Source organism: Oncorhynchus mykiss, chromosome 22 (genome assembly GCF_057628025.1).
Source record: "Oncorhynchus mykiss isolate SJ-2025 chromosome 22, ASM5762802v1, whole genome shotgun sequence".
NCBI lineage: Eukaryota > Metazoa > Chordata > Actinopteri > Salmoniformes > Salmonidae > Oncorhynchus > Oncorhynchus mykiss.
In genome coordinates, this window is record NC_143043.1 from 36,498,238 (window position 1) to 36,518,123 (window position 19,886).

Genomic DNA, 19,886 nt, shown 5'->3' on the forward strand with positions numbered 1-19,886 from the left:
TGGACCAAAGGACACATTTCCACCGGTCTAATGTCCATTGCTCATGTTTCTTTGCTCACACAAGTCTCTTCTTCTTATTTGTGTCCTTTAGTAGTGGTTTCTTTGCAGCAATTCGACCATGAATGCCTGATTCACGCAGTCTCCTATGAACAGTTGATGTTGAGATGTGTCTGTTACTTGACCTCTGTGAAGCGTTTATTTATGCTGCAATTTCTGAGTATGGTAAATCTAATGAACTTATCCTCTGCAGCAGAGGTATCTCTGGGTGTTCCTTTCCTGTGGTGGCCCTCGTGAGAGCCATTTTCATCGTGGCACTTGATGGTTTTTGCAGCTGCAATTTAAGTGTTCTGACCTTCATTTCTTAAAATAATGATGGACTGTCGTTTCTCTTTGTTTATTTGAGCTGTTCTTGACATAATATCTACTTGGTAATTTACCAAATAGGGCTATCTTCTGCTACCCCTACCTTGTCACAACACAATTGATTGGCTCAAACACATTAAGAAGGAAAGAAATTCCACAAATTAACTTTTAGCAAGGGACACCTGTTGATTGAAATACATTCCAGGTGGCTACTTTGAAGAATCAAAGGTTGGCTACTTTGAAGAATCTCAAATATATTTTGATTTGTTTAACACTTTTTTGGTTACTACATTATTCCATATGTGTTATTTCATATTTTTGATTTCTTCACTTATTTCTACAATGTAGAAAATAATAAAATAAAGAAAAACCCTGGAATGAGTAGGTGTGTCCAAACATTTGACTGCAACTCATTATACAGTATGTTTCTTGTTGTGGAACACTGTATAGCCTATAGCTCAAAAACACTGTTAATGAAAAGGTTGCTTGTGAAGTCGAACAAGGGGATCAGAGGGATACAGGCCTATCAGTGTAGAATGAGACATGCAGAGAGAGATGGGGTGATTTTAAACCTCAGCTTTAACCGTAACGTTAACCACACTTCCAACCTTATCCTAACCCTAACCTTAAATTAAGAGCAAAAAGCAAATTCATTTTTACGATATAGTTTTTGGGGCTGTGGTAACCATTGGTGGTAACTAGTGACAACCGTTATGGGCAGAGGCTCTGTTTCCGGGCGTGATTACGTCACTCAACCACCGTGAAGATTCTAGTTAGTTTAGCCAACTCAACACTTACCACCCGGCGACTCCCGGACCCAAACCCGGATAAGAAGTGGGCCAACAATTCACTCGGTCAAGGTAACGTTAATTTGCAAGATTTCAGAATATGTGCATTTCATAGATAATGCGTAGAGAAAATATCTGATCTCAATGATGAGGTAGGTAGCTGCAATAACATTAACTTAGCTAGCTAATGTTACTTGTTAGGCAGCTAGTGTGGGCTCTACCGATAGAGCTAGCTAGCTTTACAGAACCGGTTTTAAAGAAGTAATTTATTTTATGATTATGATCTGGCGTTTCTGCGAAGAAACAATAATCTGATTTTAAATAAGTGTAACATCTGTGTTCGTAGCTAGTTGGCTAGCTTCATTTGTTTTAGCTTGCTAACTTGGCACATTTTGTCACCATGCAATCATGTCTCTAGTTGAGAACACTTTCTGAAAAATCACTTTGGAATTATTGTGATCTTATCCTACCTAGCGTGAGGTGTGTGTGACACTAACAACTTCAGAGATTCAGCACTGAAACACTGTGTTAACTGAGACCTGTGGCAATGGAATCTCTACCGCCAGGAAAATCACGACAAGCTTGTCAAGTTCAGAATCAGCAGATGCCTTGGAGCAGGATGTTGCTGGGATCACTGATTGTCTTCAGTTGTCTGGTAGCTTCTGTGTCCTCTGATGAGGATTACTATAAGTTATTGAAGGTGTCCAGAGAAGCCACAACCAGAGAGATACGACAAGCCTTCAAAAAGCTAGCTCTGATCATGCACCCGGATAAAAACCCAGTGAGTAGCCTGCCCTATAGATAGATATACACTACCTGTCAAAAGTTTTAGAACACCTACTCATTCAAGTGTTTTCCTTTATTTTTACTATTTTCTATGTTGTATTGTTGGAAGACATCAAAACTAAGAAATAACAGAAATGGAATCATGTAGTAACAAAAAGTTAAACAAATTAAACAAATCAATTTGCCTTGATGACAGCTTTGCACACTCTTGGCATTCTCTCAGCCAGCTTCACCTGGAATGCTTTTCCAACAGTCTTGAAGGAGTTCCCACATATGCTGAGCACTTGTTGGCTGCTTTTCCTTCACTCTGCGGTCTGATTCATCCCAAATTATCTCAATTTGGTTGAGGTCGGGTGATTGTGGTGGCCATGTCGTCTGATACAGCACTCCATCACTCTCCTTCTTGATCAAATATCCCTTACACAGCATGGAGGTGTGTTGGGTCATTGTCCTGTTGAAAAACAAGTGGTAGTCCCACTAAGCCCAAACCAAATGGGATGGCTTATCGCTGCAGAATGTTGTGGTAGCCCTGCTGGTTAAGTGTGCCTTGAATTCTAAGTAAATCACTGACAGTGGCACCAGCAAAGCACCCCACACGATCACACCTCTTCCTCCATGGTTTACGGTGGGAAATGCACATGCGGAGATTAGAGGTCGACCGATTATGATTTTTCAACCGATACCGATTTATTGGAGGACTTAAAAAGCCGATACTGATTAATCGGCCGATTTAAAATAAAAAAATGTTTTTATTTATTTATTTGTAATAATGAAATTTTCAACAATACTGAATGAACACTTATTTTAACTTAATATAATACATCAAGTTCAATTTAGCCTCAAATAAATAATGAAACATGTTCAATTTGGTTTAAATAATGCAAAAACAAAGTGTTGGAGAAGAAAGTAAAAGTGCAATATGTGCCATGTAAGAAAGCTAACGTTTAAGTTCCTTGCTCAGAACATGAGAACATACGAAAGCTGGAGGTTCCTTTTAACATGAGTCTTCAATATTCCCAGGTAAGAAGTTTTAGGTTGTAGTTATTATTGGAATTATAGGACTAATTCCCTCTATACCATTTGTATTTCATTAACCTTTGACTATTGGATGTTCTTGTAGGCACTTTAGTATTGCCAGTGTAACAGTATAGCTTCCGTCCCGCTCCTCCCAGGGCTCGAACCAGGAACACAACGACAACACCACCATGCAGAGCAAGGGAAACAACCACAGGCTCAGAGCGGGTGACGTTTGAAACGCGCACAAACTAGCCAGCCATTTCACTTCGGTTACACCAGCCTCATCTCGGGAGTTGATAGTCTTGAAGTCATAAACAGCGCAATGCTTGACGCACAACGAAGAGCTGCTGGCAAAACGCACGAAAGTGCTGTTTGAATGAATGTTTACGCGCCTGCTTCTGCCTACCACCGCTCAGTCAGATACTTAGATACTTGTATGCTTTTATGCTCAGTCAGATTATATGCAACGCAGGACACGCTAGATAATATCTAGTAATATCATCAACCATGTGTAGTTAACTAGTGATTATGATTGATTGATTGTTTTTTATAAGATAAGTTTAATGCTAGCCAGCAACTTACCTTGGCTTACTGCATTCGCGTAACAGTCAGTCTCCTTGTGGAGTGCAACGAGAGAGAGGCAGGTCGTTATTGCGTTGGACTAGTTAACTGTAAGATTGGATCCCCCGAGCTGACAAGGTGAAAATCTGTCGTTCTGCCCCTGAACGAGGCAATTAACCCACCGTTCCTAGGCCGTCATTGAAAATAAGAATGTGTTCTTAACTGACTTGCCTAGTTAAATAAAGGTGTAAAAAATATAAAAATGTCCAAAAATACAGATTTCTGATTGTTATGAACTTGAAATCGGACCTAAGTAATCGGCCATTCCGATTAATCGGTCGACCTCTAGCGGAGATCATCCATTCACCCACACCGCATCTCACAAAGACACGGCGCGGTTGGAACCAAAAATCTCCAATTTGGATTCCAGACCAAAGGACACATTTCCTCCGGTGTAATGTCCATTGTTCGTGTTTCTTGGCCCAAGCAAGTCTCTTCTTCATATTGGTGTCCTTTTTAATAGTCGTTTCTTTGCAGCAATTTGACCATGAAGGCCTGATTCACGCAGTCTCCTCTGAACAGTCGATGTTGAAATTAGAGGTTTACCGATTTAATCGGCATGGCCGATTTAATTGGGGCCGATTTCAAGTTTTCATAACAAATCGTCAATCAGACTTTTTGGGCGCCAATTACATTGCAATCCACGAGGAAACTGCATCGCAGGCTGACCACCTGTTACGTGAGTGCCGCGTCAAAAGGACCTTGTGGCTACAAGGAGCCAAGGTAAGTTGCTAGCTAGCATTTAACTTAACTTATAAAAAACAATCAGTCTTCACATAATCACTAGTTAACTACACATGGTTGATGATATTACTAGGTTGACTAGCTTGTCCTGCGTTGCATATAATCAATGCCGTGCCTGTTAATTTATTATCGAATCACAGCCTACTTCAACTTCGCCAAACGAGTAAAGTTTTAACAAAATTGCACAATTGTTGCACAAATGTACCTAACCGTAAACATCAATGCCTTTCTTAAAATCAATACATAGAAGTATATATTTTTTAAACTTGCATATTTAGTTAAAAGAAATTCATGTTAGCAGGCAATATTAATGAGGCAAATTGTTTCACTTCTCTTGCGTTCAGTGCAAGCAGAGTCAGGGTATATGCAACCGTTTGGGCTGCCTGGCTCTTTACGAACTGTGTGAAGACCATTTCTTCTTAACAAAGACCAGAATTAATTTGCCAGAATTTTATGTATTTATGACAAACATTGAAGGTTGTGCAATGTAACAGCAATATTTAGACTTGGGGATAAACGTTTTGTTTTCTAAATGAAAGTTTCCGGATTTTACCATATTAATGACCAAAGGCTCTTATTTCTGTGTTTATTATATTATAATGAAGTCTATTACTTCATAGAGCAGTCTGACTGAGCGGTGGTAGGCAGCAACAGGCTCGTTCATTCAAACAGCACTACTGCATTTGCCAGCAGCTCTTAGCAATGCTTGACATACAGCGCTGTTTATGACTTCAAGCCTATCAACTACCGAGATTAGGCTGGCAATACTAAAGTACTAGAGAGAAATACTAAGGTATAGAGAGAAATAGTCAATGTGTCATAATTCCTATAATGACTACAACCTAAAACTTCTTAACTGGAAATATTGAAGAACTGGAAATATTGAACTACCAGCTTTCAGATTACTGCACCTGTACATAGCCCACCTATAATTTAGCCCAAACAACTACCTCTTTCCCAACTGTATTTAATTAATTAATTTATTTTGCTCCTTTGCACCCCATTATTTTTATTTCTACTTTGCACATTCTTCCATTGCAAAACTACCATTCCAGTGTTTTACTTGCTATATTGTATTTACCTTGCCACCATGGCCTTTTTTGCCTTTACCTCCCTTCTCACCTCATTTGCTCACATTGTATATAGACTTGTTTATACTTTATTATTGACTGTATGTTTGTTTTACTCCATGTGTAACTCTGTGTCATTGTATCTGTCGAACTGCTTTGCTTTATCTTGGCCAGGTCGCAATTGTAAATGAGAACTTGTTCTCAACTTGCCTACCTGGTTAAATAAAGGTAAAATAAATAAAATATGTTCTGAGCAAGGAACTTAAACGTTAACTTTTTTACATGGCACATATTGCACTTTTACTTTCTTCAACACTGTGTGTTTGCATTATTTAAACCAAATTGAACAAGTTTCATTATTTATTTAAGACTAAATAGATTTTAGTTCAAATGTGTTCATTGTTCATTCAGTATTGTAATAATGACAATTACAACAAATATATATATTGTGGCAAATCTCTTCAAGATTAGGAGCGTTTGTCACAAATTAAGTGGGAAACTGTCAGCAAAATCACAGAGTTATTTCGAACAGGAAATAACCTGTGTGCTTGTATCTCCGTTCTGGTCCAACCAGGCCGCAGGCAAGGACAAGGATAGCAGGGTTCGGTACACGAATCAGGTTTTCGGTAGGTCGAGGTCCAAACGCCAACAGGTAAGTCCAAACAGTCAGCTCATACATGGTAAATCCAGCCTATATATATATATATATATCTCTATGGTTCACAGATCCTTCCAGCCCTTTCTCTCTCTCTTCCTGGTTTGTCTTGACCCCTTATCTGTGGATCGGCCCCACCTTCTGAGGGTTCCCCTTGCTTCTGAGAATTGTAGTTTTGGCAGTCGGACATTTTGTGATCTGTAGTTCTGATCGGGGTGGCCATTTTAGTGATAAGGCAGAGACCCTTTATTAGTTCACATATCTGACATTTACCACTCGACCCCCTTCTTTGCCACAAAATGTATATAGGCCGATTTAATCAGTATCTGCTTTTTTTGGTCCTCCAATAATATGTATCAGCATTGAAAAATGATAATCGGTCGACCTCTAGTAGAGATGTATCTGTTACTTGAACTCTGAAGCATTTATTTGGGCTGCAATCTTGGGTGCAGTTAATTGCAGATTCCTGAGGCTGGTAAACTCTAATGAATGCATCCTCTGCAGAAGAGGTAACTCTGGGTCTTCTTTTCCTGTGGCGATCCTCATGAGAGCCAGTTTCCTCCTAGCGCTTAATGGTTTTTGCGGCCGCAGAAACTTAACGTTTTTAAAGTCTTAAAGTAAAGATTGACTGTCGTTTCTCTTTACTTATTTGAGCTGTTCTTGCCATAATATGACCGCCAGGTGCACGCTGTTTCCTCCGACACATTGGTGTGCGTCCCCCCATGAACCTCGCGGTCGCGGCCGGCTGCGACAGAGCCTGGGCTCGAACCCAGAGTCTCTGGTGCCCTAGACCACTGCGCCACCCGGGAAGCCACAAATTAACTTTTTTAACAAGGCACACCTGTTAATTGAAATGCATCCCAGGTGACTACCTCATGAAGCTGGTTGAGAGAATGCCAAGAGTGTGCAAAGCTGTCATCAAGGCAAAGGGTGGCTACTTTGAAGAATTGTTTAACACTTTTTGGGGTTGTTTCATAGTTTTGATGTCTTCACTATAATTCTACAATGTAGAAAATAGTAAAAATAAACACCCTTGAATGAGTAGGTGTGTCCAAACTTTTGACTGTGTGTGTTATAACATGTTAAAATGTAACTTATCATTGGCTTTAACATATCACAACATACTGGTGATTTCCTAGACTGGTCCCAGATCTGTTTTTGCTATTTTTCTTAATTCTATGGTCATTGTCACAACAAAACAGCACAACCACGTCTGGTAGCAGGCTAGATATTTTCTACAAAGTCCTTTACTGAATTTGTTGCTCTCATTGTCCAGCATGATGAAACTGCCCATGACAAGTTCCTGAAGGTAACCCGAGCCTATGAAGTTCTGAAGGATGACGATCTGAGGAAGAAGTATGACAAGTATGGAGAGAAGGGTCTACAGGATGAGCAGCAGGGAGGAGGACGATATGAGAGCTGGAACTACTATAGAAATGAATTTGGTAAATCCATTTTTATTTTGGAGTAGTCTAAGAATGTGAAATATAAACATTGCCAAGAAATATGAAGAAAGGGGATTGATGGGCCACTGCTAACATGCAACATTTTCAGTCATTTCCTCAGGATGTTGGTGTGACTTGTCATCTTACTCTTTCTGCAGGTATCTACGATGATGACCTAGAGATTGTCACTTTAGATAGGGGAGACTTCGGTAAGTGATGTCACACTATTCCAAACCTTCAGAGCCATCCTTTCTTGTTGGGGTATGTTTGTTGTTATGATACTGACTCTACTACTATAGATGCAGCAGTGAACTCCGGGGAACTCTGGTTTGTCAACTTCTACTTCCCTCGTTGCCATCATTGTCACGAGCTGGCCCCCACGGTAATACTTTCCTCACTCACTGTAAAAGTGCATTCTGCAATATTTTCTGCTATTCGTTGGTTGTTTCATATACTTAATTAAAATGTCCATTGAACAGTGGTAGATATTGCAGATGGTACCTTTGTTTAAGTCGTCTTCATTTATCTTTTGATAATTGTCATCTGTGTTTGATATTTCAACATATTATGTTACTTTGCGTGTGTGTCCGCAGTGGAGGGAGTTTGCTAAGGAGATGGATGGAGTGATCAGGATAGGAGCAGTGAACTGTGGAGACAACAACAGACTGTGTCGCAGCAAAGGCATCAACAGCTACCCCAGCCTCTACATTTACAAAGCTGGAATGGTAGGAGAAACCTCACAGCTGTCTTTTAGGATAGCTCTGTCATGCATCACGTAGCCTGGTTAAACCAGACTGAATGCTACGCTCACCATGGTTTTAGCACGTTGTTCAATCTGTTTTAAACAGGCTACGTATCACTCACTGCTCATGGTGTTAGGAACAACCCTCTAAAACGCATCCCTTTCTGTCGTCCCAATAGAATCCAGAGAAATACTTTGGAGATAGGGCCAAGGAGAGTTTGACTAAGTTTGGCATGCAATTTGTGAAGAGCAGAGTTACAGAGCTGTGGCAAGGCAATGTCTTCACTGAGATTGAGGCAGCATTTTCATCTGGAGTTGGATGGCTGATCACCTTCTGTGCTGACTCTGGAGGTAAGACGAGCTGTTAAGGGTTACGTTGAGATGCTTTGTCATGTTTACAAATAGAGACTTTTAGTCAGAAGTAGTGAAACCAATATGGTAGGAATTGTATTTTCTATACAGTTAAAATATGATCTGTGTTTGATCTCTTCATAGACTGTCTAGAGTCACAGACGAGGCAAAAATTAGCAGGAATGTTGGTAAGTCCTCATTGAACCCATGCTGTATGTTTACCTTCCCATGAGCATACATTGTTATTGTGACTGAAATATGTCTCTTCTCTTGTGTTCTCTTCAGGAAGGTCTAGTGAACGTGGGCTGGATGGACTGCTCAACACAGGCTGAGTTGTGTGACAGCTTTGAGGTGACCACCAGCACCACAGCCTTCTTCCCCCCCGGCAGTTCACTGAAGAACAAGGGCAGCGTGCTGGTGAGTGAGGCCCATGTTTTAGTTTTGTTTGCGTACACTAAAAACAAAGCATAACATGAAATGTATTTGTAAGTGAGAAGGAGAAACCCAGGATGGGTTTATCAAGAAGCCTCACCATACATGGCTTAGAGAACACTTTTTATTTTATTGACATGAGATGATAGAATCATGACTGTTCTGAAAGCCCAGATTTACAACAAACATTGGTTTCATCACAACAACAGTTCCTGCAGAGTTTGGATACCAGAGAGATCTATGGAGAGGTGATGCAGCATCTGCCTGACCTGGAGGCTCTTACTAAGGAAACCTTCCAGGTACAGTAATAATAACCCAATAATCAAATCTAAGGTACAGTAAAAATCATCTGTATTGCCATCTTGTACCACCATATATTTATTGTGCCTGGGGGGGGTGGGGTTATGTCTTAGTGCAGAGTCCTCTGTGCTGTCCAATCTGTGAGAGGCAGACTCGGTTGTTGGAGGCAGACTCGAATGTTGTGGATGTTTGAGTGGTGTCCTGATGTTCTTTCCTCTTCCTAGTAATACTATACCTACCTACTAAAAATAACCACATATATTTGACATGAAATAATCTGTTGTCTGACATGATTTCAGTTGAGGAAAACACCTGTAGTGGTGATGCTGAAATATTTAGGAAAAATACAGTTATTCTGTTCTATTCTATTCTCCATCGGTCTCTGTAGAGTAAACTGGCCCATCATCGGTGGCTGGTCAGTTTTTCTTTCGGACAGAAGACCATGGCATCTCATGAGTATAAGAAGCTCAAGGCTCTTCTGAAGGCAGCCCACATACAGGTAAGGTCTGAAATCCACAATGAATATCGCTCTGATTCACTGTTCATTCACGTCACTGATTCAGTCTGGATGTTTAATACTGCCAGTACTCTGTGCTTTTTTTCTCAGGTGGGAAAGGTGGACTGCCTTACTGACTCAGAACTATGTGTCTCCTTCTACATTCAAAAGCCCTGTATCGCTGTCTTCAAAGGCCTTGGGATTCATGACTTTGAGATCCACCATGGTAAGTCAGCGTCTTATTCGAACTCAATCGATTTGGGTATTTCACTTGGCATTCCTTTTCACTGGTTGTTGTATACATATGCACATTTGTATATCTACTCGGGGGGGCTCCCGAGTGGTGCAGTGGTCTAAGACACTGCATCTCAATGGTACCTGGTTTGAATCCAGGCTGCATCACATCCAGCCGTGATTGGGAGTCCCATAGGGCGGCGCACAATTGGCCCAGCGTCATCCGGGTTGGGCCGGGGTAGGCTGTCATTATAAATTAGAATTTGTTCGTAACTGACTTTCCTAGTTTAACAAAAAGTATTTTTTAATTTTTCTTGTTTTGTGTTTCATGAGAGCTTGAGTGAGTAAGATTTGCAATCTATTTCTTATAAATGGCAAATAAACTGTTTATGTTCTCCCAGGGAAGGATGTGCTGTATAACATCATAGCATTTGCTAAGGAGAGTGTCAGCGCCCATGTCACCACTCTGAGACCAGAGAACTTCCCCAGTGATGGAAAGGAGCCCTGGCTAGTTGACTTCTTTGCTCCTGTAAGTATCAGCCTAATGTTAGTGACTAATACTCTACTTGCTTATCGATGTTTGAAAGATCAAATCACATTGTAGTTGTCACATGCGCCGAATACAACCGGTGTAGACCTTACAGTGAAATGCTTATTTACAAACCCTTAACCAACAATGAAAAAATAAGTATTAAGTCAAAAATATAAAATAAAAGTTGAAAATAATTAAACAGCAACAGTAAAATAACAATAGCGAGGCTATATACAGGGGGTACCGTTACAGAGTCAATGTGCGGGGGCACCGGTTAGTCAAGGTAATTGAGGTAATATGTACATGTCGGTAGAGTTAAAGTGACTTTGCATAGATAATAAACAGAGTAGCAGCAGCATAAAAGAGGGTCTGGGTAGCCCTTTGATTAGCTGTTCAGGAGTCTTATGGCTTGGGGGGTAGAAGCTGTTTAGAATCCCTTTTGACCTAGACTTGGCGCTACGGTACCGCTTGCCGTGCGGTAGCACAGAGAACAGTCTGACTAAGGTGGCTGGAGTCTTTCACAATTTTTTGGACCTTTCTCTGATACCACCTGGTATAGAGGTCCTGGATGGCAGGAAGCCAAGCAGTTGACATACCAGGCAGTGATGCAACCATGCTCTCGATGGTGCAGCTGTAGAACCTTTTGAGGATCTGAGGACCCATGCCAAATCTTTTCAGTCTCATGATGGGAATAGATTTCGTCGTGCCCTCTTCACGACTGTCTTAGTGTGTTTAGACCATTTTAGCTTGTTGGTGATGTGGACACCAAGGAACTTGAAGCTCTCAACCTGCTCCACTACAGCCCTGTCGATGAGAATTGGGGCGTGCTCGGTCCTCCTTTTCATGTAGTTCACAATCATCTCCTTTGTCTTGATCACGTTGAGGGAGAGGTTGTTGTCCTGGCACCACACGACCAGGTCTCTGACATCCCTATAGGCTCGTCGTTGTCGGTGATCAGGCCACTGTTGTGATCAGGCCACTGTTGTGTCGTCGGCAAACGTGATGATAGTGTTGGAGTCGTGCCTGGCCATGCAGTCATGAATGAACAGGGAGTACAGGAGGGGACTACAGGAGCACGCACCCCTGAGTGGCCCCCGTGTTGAGGATCAGCATGACTGATGTATTGTTCCTCACCACCTGGGGGCGGCCCGTCAGGAAGTCCAGGATCCAGTTGCAGAGGGAGGTGTTTAGTCCCAGGGTCCTTAGCTTAGTGATGAGCTTTGAGGGCCCTATGGTGTTGAACGCTGAGCTGTAGTCAATGAATAGCGTTCTCACATAGGTGTTCCTTTTGTCCAGGTGGGAAAGGGCAGTGTGGAGTGCAATAGAGATTGCACCTGTGGATCTGTTGGGGCGATATGCAAATTGGAGTGGGTCTAGTGTGTTTGGGATAGTGTGTTTGTTGATGTGAGCCATGACCAGCCTTTCAAAGCACTTCATGGCTACAGATGTGAGTGCTACGGGTTGGTAGTCATAAACTAGGTGTGGCTATTAAAATAATAATCTGTTGGTGACTAACATTAATCCCTGAAAGTAAACAGACTTTAGTTGTGTAAAGTGAACTAGATCCTGTTGAGTTGGCTGAGACATTGGGTGAGGTCCATGAACAAATACTAATATACGGTTTCCTTGTAGTGGTGTCCTCCCTGTCGTGCTCTCCTCCCTGAGCTGAGGAAAGCCTCGATCCAGCTGTTTGGTCAGATGAAGTTTGGAACGCTGGACTGCACCGTGCACGAGAGACTCTGCAGCATGGTGAGTGTTGGAGAACATACCAAACGCAAACCCCCTAGATGTGCTATTCTTCTATGTATTCCACAATATCTGCTTAGATGTATTGAGAGAGCCTGGTTGCCAGTCTGTTTAGCTAGCATTCTACTTCTTGTACTCCATGTCGTGTGCATATGATGCGGTGTAAAATTAGTGGAATGTTAGCTAAGAAGACTGCCAACTAGGCTAGAATTGCAGAGCCAGCCATGCTCTGTTGCTCCCAGAGTTGTCCCCAAATCATGGCCCTACTGTATGACATAATTTCTCACTATAATGAAGGTATTCATGATTGAAGTAAATAATAAGCGTTTCATTCAATAGACTTAGTATGACTAGTATCAACAAAGCCGTTTTTATTTGTTCAGGTAGCATTTTTACTGTTTCCTCTCGGCTGTATGGCATATAGGCATAGTAGAGCTATCATTCCTCTGGCTGTGTTGTAGCAAGGCTAGCCGTAGGGCTATCATTCCTCTGGCTGTGGCATAGAGCCATACTAAGGCCATCATTCCAGCCCTGTCACCTGTGATTGTGTGGTGAACTCAGTATCCACTTTTCCTGGCCAAAATAAAGATGTTCTATTTTATATCCTGATCACATCCCTGAGTATGAACCAAATTAAATGTGTTTGTGGTTTTGATGGATAACTTAAAGTGGCAGTGGCTACCACAGTTATTTAACGTACTGTATGTCCTATGTGCCTGTTTTAGGTCCACGCCTACGCAACCACCTTGATATTTAATCGAAAGTACTACTAGCTACCAGTGATGTTGTGTTTGTGTTTTCAGTATAATATCCATGCCTACCCGACCACGGTAATCTTTAACAAGTCCTCCATCCATGAGTACGAGGGACATCACTCTGCTGACGGAATCCTGGAGTTCATACAGGTGAGAAGCTTACCATTAGCCTAGTTCACAGTATCGGTCCATCTCCTTTCTAGCCAGTGCTTATAGTGCCACAGAAGTTTAAAACTAAGAGACTCAACATAGTTACTTCATGTACCTTGTGAAGGAAACGTAGCACTCTCCAATAGCCTTAATTGTCTGTTACTGTTATACAGTACATCCCTACTGTAGTGACTCCTCTTTCTTCCCACTCTTCCAGGACTTGGTCGACCCCACTGTGGTGACCATGGACCCAGACAGCTTTGCAGAGCTGGTGAAGAGGAGAAAACACAGCGAGACCTGGATGGTGGACTTCTATGCACCGTGGTGTGGGCCCTGTCAGGCCCTGCTGCCCGAGTGGAGGAGGATGGCACGGGTAGGTAGTGGATTGTAGGGTGGTAGGCTATAGGCTGTATAGAATACCTACTAGGTAATAGGCAGTAGGATGGTAGACTTCTTTGCCCCCTGGTGTGGGCCCTGCTGCTGGAGTGGAGGAGAATGGCACAGGTAAGTTCAGTAGGGCAGTTGAGGGATATTGAGGGCTTGAATCTAGCATAGATGGAGAGATACATGATATCTATTAAGATAAAATATTAGCATTATCTCATTTAATTCTAGGGTGGGTGGGTGTAATCAACAAATCCAACTTAATGCATTTGTCAAGATTTTTTAAATGTTAATTCACTCTAGCGAATCATTTGTTTTCTGGTTTTCTGTCTGTTGATGTCTCTTCTCAGGCGGTGAATGGTATGATAAAGGTGGGGACGGTAGACTGTCAGAAACACCACTCCTTCTGCCAAGGAGAGAGTGTCAGAGCCTACCCTGAGATACGCCTCTACCCTCAGAACGCCAACCGACGAGACATATACCAGTATGTACCTTACTGTTCTTTCAGTCTTACTATAGTTACTGTTTACGTGTTCTACAGGTTACACTAAGTTTACATGTTTTAAAGTATACTACATGTTGTAAAGTTTACAGTAAGTTATGTTGTAAAGTCTGTAAATAAGAGTGCTGTTTTTATTTCCCTCACCAGGAGTTACAACGGCTGGCACAGAGATGCTCACTCTCTCAAAGTCTGGGCTGTGGGGTAAGTTCTCTCCTCCTGTGTTTCTGTCCTAGCCTTTTAACAGTCACCACTGTTGGAACCTTTGTATCTGATTTGTAGTCAACAGAAAGGAATTCATACAGTGTCTGTCTGTGTCTTAGTACTCTCCCAAGAGCATCAGTGGATCTGACTCCAGATGACTTCAGGAACAAGGTAATAGGAGGGAAGGATCACTGGGTGGTGGACTTCTATGCTCCGTGGTGTGGACCATGTCAGCACTTTGCCCCAGAGTTCGAGGTCCTCGCTCGGGTAAGATATTTTCTCCACTCCTCCATCTCTCAAACGCATGTTTCTTGGCCCGTTTTCATAAAGCATCAGAGTAGGAGCGCTGATCTAGGATCAGGCACCCCCTGTCCATGTAGGCTGATCTTATTTATTATGATATAAATGGCTCAACTGATCTACTCTGAGACACTTCATGAATATGGCCCCTATTCATGCTTATAATATGAATACATTGTTATGTTCATGCTAGAGCGAAGTTATTGTACTTTATACAACGGGTGGGTCTAATCCTGAATGCTGATTGGTTAAAACCGCATTCTAGCCTCTGTCTATTCCACAAGTTACCACTGGCTGAATCTATGAAGTTAAAATGCCTATTTACTCTGTTCCATCTGACTGCGCAATCCACTGTCTCGTCAACCCATCCAGACAATTTATAAACTTGATCTCCACTATAAAAAGCATCTAGGCATTCTTACATTTCTTTTAGACTAACATCTCATTTTCAACAGCGGAGATTTGTATAAACCTTGCTGTCTGTCTCTCGGACATTTGCAACATTGTTTCAATATTCAAATTGGATCTCCAGCTGTCCCATAGTAATGAACGAGTCGGGACGAGAGATGCAAGCAGGCAGCGTTTCTCCGCCAGTCGAAATCATGAATCAGCTGGCATAATTTTTATGGATATATACAAATAAATGTCACTTGAAAACAGGTAAAACCATATGAAGCGCAGCTAGTTTACAGTCTTTCCAGCTTCAGTTTGAAGTGATTGTGTTAGCCGTGTTGGCTAGCTCCTCTGAACAACAGTGTCCTGATGGGAGCATATTTTCTATGCCAGGCAAAACCTTGCCTCATCAACTCATTGTTATGGATGTCAAAACAAATGCAAATGCTGCTACTGTTGTTATTCGGGCTGCACTGTTTGAAGTGACTAAGTTAACCGTTGTTGGCTAAGAACAGCCCTTAGTTGTGTGCTATTCAGTAGTGCATTACTTTTGACCAGAGCCCTATGGATAATGTAGTGGTTCTAATGTGTTGATTCACTGGGCGGCCATGTCTTTTTAGTGGGAAAATAAGGAAATTTGTGCTTTTTCCGATGTAATCTTTCTTTGTCTAGATGGTGAAAGGGAGTGTGAGGGCAGGGAAAGTAGACTGTCAGGCCCACTACCAGACCTGTCAGTCAGCTGGCATCACAGCCTATCCCAGCGTCCGATTCTACCCACACCTGGGCACCAAGAAGGTAAGAGACTCCTGATTGGTAACTTTTTTTTAATGGGTTAGCTATTTATCCAGGTAAGTTATTTAGAAGACTTCATATTTACGACCTGACAAAGAGGCGGCAATGATAGTTTTTCATTATAGCAGCTTATCGTTATCTTACTTATTCCTGTCCTTGTTAGAGGACAAGCTGCAAGTTGTAAGTTAAATACATTTGATTACTATGTATCAGAAGTTCCAGTAGTTAGATATTCTTATTGAAACTTGTTTAACTGTATATTTGATGTAGTATTTTTCCTTTGAGGACCTCTTGCCTAATAATACCATTTATATTATTAGAGTGGCGGAGTCAGTCCCCCAGATCACTGTGCCCTAACTAGCCCCTCCATCCATCCTTCCACCCCTTACTCCTTTCATCCCTCTGTCCCCAGCGCGACCAGGGAGGGGAGCACGTCAACAGCCGGGATGCTAACAACATCGCAGACGTCCTCCACCAGAGGCTCCAGCAGTTATCTCCATGGTTACAGGGCAAGGCGGACAACTTCAAGGTAAGCTTCTTACGCAATTCAGCAACTCTGCAATCACCATTTTGCTTTTTAATCTTAGTAGCTATCTCTTACCTTTTGCAGTCAAGTGGAAATATATTATTCTCTGGCACAGACTTTTAGGTGAGAGTTTGGGTTTTGGGCTTTGGCTTAGCTAATTCAGGCAAGATGACTGCTAACACTTTATTTCATTTTATTATTATTATTATTATTATTATTATATATATTTATTTTTTTAGGCCCATCCATCACCTCCACGCCCCTCTTCGGAGGACAAAAATAAACGTTTTTACTTATTTTCATTTTGTTACGTATTCAGAGCTCTTGACTTTTTCCATATTTTGTAATGTTACGGCCTGATTGTAAAATTGATTAAATTGTTTTTTTCCCCTCGTCAAATTACACACACTACCCCATAATGACAAAGCTAAAACAGGTTTTTACCAAAATAAAAAAAAATATTAAAACATCAGATTTAAATAACTATTCAGACCCTTTACCCACTATTGCTCAGCTTGGCTGAGCACCAGCTCTAGGAAGAGTCTTGGTGGTTCCAAACTTCTTCCATTTAAGAATCATGGAGACCACTGTTCTTGGGGACCTTCGATGCTGCAAAACATTTTTAGTACCCTTCCCCAGATCTGTTTCTTGACACAGACCTGTTTCGGAGCTCTTGCTCTGACATGCACTGTCAACTGTGGGACCTTATATAGACAGGTGTGTGCCTTTCCAAATCTGGTCCAATCAATTGAATTTACCACAGGTGGACTCCAATCAAGTTGTAGAAACATCTCAAGGATGATCAATTGAAACAGGATGCACCTGAGCTCAATTTCGAGTCTCATAGCAAAGGGTCTGAATACTTATGTAAATAAGGTATTTCTAAAAAACCTGTTTTCCCTTTGTCATTATGGGGCATTGTGTGTAGATTGATGAGGGCAAAAATAATATTTAATTAATTTTAGAAAAAGGCTGTAACATAACATTTGGAAAAAGTGAAGGGGTCTACATTTTACATATGTGGCTTTTATTTATTTTTTACAGTAGTTAAATAGCAAGAATAAAGTATTTTGATATACGTTACATCTAGATGGATATTACTTGTACATCATGTTTTCACTCACAACTATTATAGAACATTAACTTTTAAACCCACCCCTCAGCTACTCTGTCCATCCCACCTGTCTCCGTAAACAGCTCTCTTATGATTTCCATGTGCCATATTTTTCAACTGCTAATAGTTAGTTGAAGTGACTTTGGATTGAGTTGGCTCAGTGTATCAAACCACAATCACATTATCTCTCTCTCTCTCTTTTTGTTTTTCTCTCTCTTTCTGCAGGATGAATTGTGAGTTCAAGGGGGTCGATTCCACTGAGATGGTTTTCCTTATGGAAACATAAAGGATGGACACACACACACACACACACACACACACACACACACACACACACACACACAACAAACAAAAAGACTCTGAGAAGAGATATGTTTCTGCAAGGAGGATTACTGCCAAGGAAAGAAGACGTTATTGAAAGGTTACCTCAGTATTGTCGTACTGTCAAAACAAACCTGTTTCTCAACTGATTCAACGATAAGGAAAGACTGACTCGCTGTCTTAGGTTTTACTAGTTCTATAGGTGAAGTGTGTCCATATGGTAGGTGTCGACCTGCCTGATATCTGAATGTACTGTCTGATGTAGGTTGGGGACAAGATATTTTATGCCTATATTTATGATACAAAATGGCAGTTTATCAGTTTATAATGCGCCTGCCAATGTCAATGCTTCTTGTTGATTCAACTTGAACCATTTGAGTGTAGTGAACAGTGTTTTATTCATTCTGTGAAGTGACCACACTGTACTGGCTGTGTTGGTTGTATTATTATTATGATGATACCAATCTATTTGTTTGTCTGCTGATAGTAGGGTTCAGTATGCAACCTCTGTATACAGTAAAACACACAAACACACTTTAGAAAATACATCCTGTACACTGAAAACAATTAACAGAACATATGTTACCAATTCACTCCACATCATTCATTAATATGTTACTGTTTGCCATCACTGAAATGTGAATGGAAATGGTTTGATTAGTTGTGGGATGATGCAGTCTTGCAAAAGTTTTCTGTCATACCAGAAATGTGGGAAATCTAGCACGGTTTTATAGAATGTCTTTGTAATCTGGTATTTTCAACTCAAAATACAATACTATCTTTGGATGATGTTTGATAGTAACTTATGTGGGAACTTGTAGTCTTGAAAATAAAACTACAATGCTGAATAGTGTCCCTTTAAGACACTCCTTCTTTTCCTTTCAAGTTGTTTTGTACGGACTCTTGTATTGAGTAAATATCATGTTTAAAAAATATATATACAGTGTATTCGGGAAGTATTCAGACCCCTTTTTCCAATTTTTGTTGTTACAGCCTAATTCTATTATTTTTTTCCCCTCATCAATCTACACAAAATACCACATAATGACGGCAAAAACAGGTTTTTAGAAATGTCACATTTACATCAGTATTCAGACCCTTTGCTCAGTACTTTGTTGAAGCAACTTTGGCAGCGTTTACAACCTTGTCTTCTTGGGTATGACGCTACAAGCTTGACACACCTGTATTTGAGGAGTTTCTTCCATTCTACTCTGCAGATCCTCTCAAGCTCTGTCGGGTTGGATGGGGAGCATCACTGCACAGCTATTTTCAGGTCTCTCCAGAGATGTTCGATCGGGTTAAAGTCGGGGCTCTGGCTGGACCACTCAAGGACATTCAGAGACTTGTCCCTAAGCCACTCCTGCGTTGTCTTGGCCATGTGCTTAGGGTCGTTGTCCTGTTGGAAGGTGAACCTTCGCCACAATGTGAGGTCCTGAGCGCTCTGGACAGGTTTTCATCAAGGCACTCTCTGTACTTTGCTTCATTCATCTTTCCCTCAATCCTGACTAGTCTCTCAGTCCCTGCTGCTAAAAACATCTCCACAGCATGATTCTGCCTCCACCATGCTTCACTGTAGGGATGGTGCCACGTTTCCTCTAGACACTTGGCTTTCAGGCCAAAGAGATCGATCTTGGTTTCATCAGACAAGAGAATCTTGTTTTCCTATGGTCTGAGAGTCTTTTAGGTGCCTTTTGGCAAACTCCAAGTAGGCTGTCGTGCCTATTACTGAGGAGTGGCTTCTGTCTGGCCACTCTACCATAAATAACTGATTGGTGGAATGCTGCAGAGATGGTTGTCCTTCTGGAAAGTTCTCCCATCTTCACAGAGGGACTCTGGAGCTCTGTCAGAGTGACCATCAGGTTCTTGGTCACCTCCCTGACCAAGGCCCTTCCCCTCCGATTGCTCAGTTTGGCCGGTCTTGGTGGTTCCAATCTTCTTCCATTTTAAGAATGATGAGGCCACAGTGTTATTGGGGACCTTCAATGATGCAGAAATGTTTTGGTACCCTTCCCCAGATCTGTGCCTCAGCACAAGCTTGTCTCGGGGCTCTACGGACAATTCCTTCGGCCTCATGTCTTTGTTTTTGCTCTGACATGCACTGTCAACTGTGGGACCTTTTATATAGA

At 41.5% G+C, this 19,886-nt stretch overlaps 1 protein-coding gene across 3 annotated transcripts; it reads left to right on the top strand.

Annotated features, from left to right (window-relative positions):
- Window positions 1-1,089: 1,089 nt before the first annotated feature.
- On the top strand, window positions 1,090-18,608 carry dnajc10 (DnaJ heat shock protein family (Hsp40) member C10). Of its 3 annotated transcripts, none has more exons than XM_021579520.3 (22): window positions 1,090-1,223; window positions 1,718-1,932; window positions 7,321-7,489; window positions 7,648-7,698; window positions 7,789-7,871; window positions 8,083-8,214; window positions 8,411-8,582; window positions 8,727-8,770; window positions 8,868-8,999; window positions 9,224-9,313; window positions 9,703-9,813; window positions 9,922-10,036; window positions 10,446-10,573; window positions 12,209-12,325; window positions 13,126-13,227; window positions 13,445-13,600; window positions 13,962-14,095; window positions 14,261-14,314; window positions 14,434-14,581; window positions 15,680-15,802; window positions 16,212-16,328; window positions 17,665-18,608. In XM_021579520.3, exons 2-22 carry the CDS (start codon window positions 1,756-1,758, stop codon window positions 17,674-17,676), a joined length of 2,367 nt encoding a protein of 788 aa, XP_021435195.2. In that variant the 5' UTR covers window positions 1,090-1,223; window positions 1,718-1,755; the 3' UTR covers window positions 17,677-18,608. The 3 variants fall into 3 exon arrangements, with proteins under 3 accessions (XP_021435195.2, XP_021435194.2, XP_021435193.2); XM_021579519.3 differs by having other exon boundaries at window positions 1,092-1,223; window positions 1,665-1,932; XM_021579518.3 differs by having other exon boundaries at window positions 1,103-1,223; window positions 1,626-1,932.
- The last annotated feature ends 1,278 nt before the right edge of the window (window positions 18,609-19,886 follow it).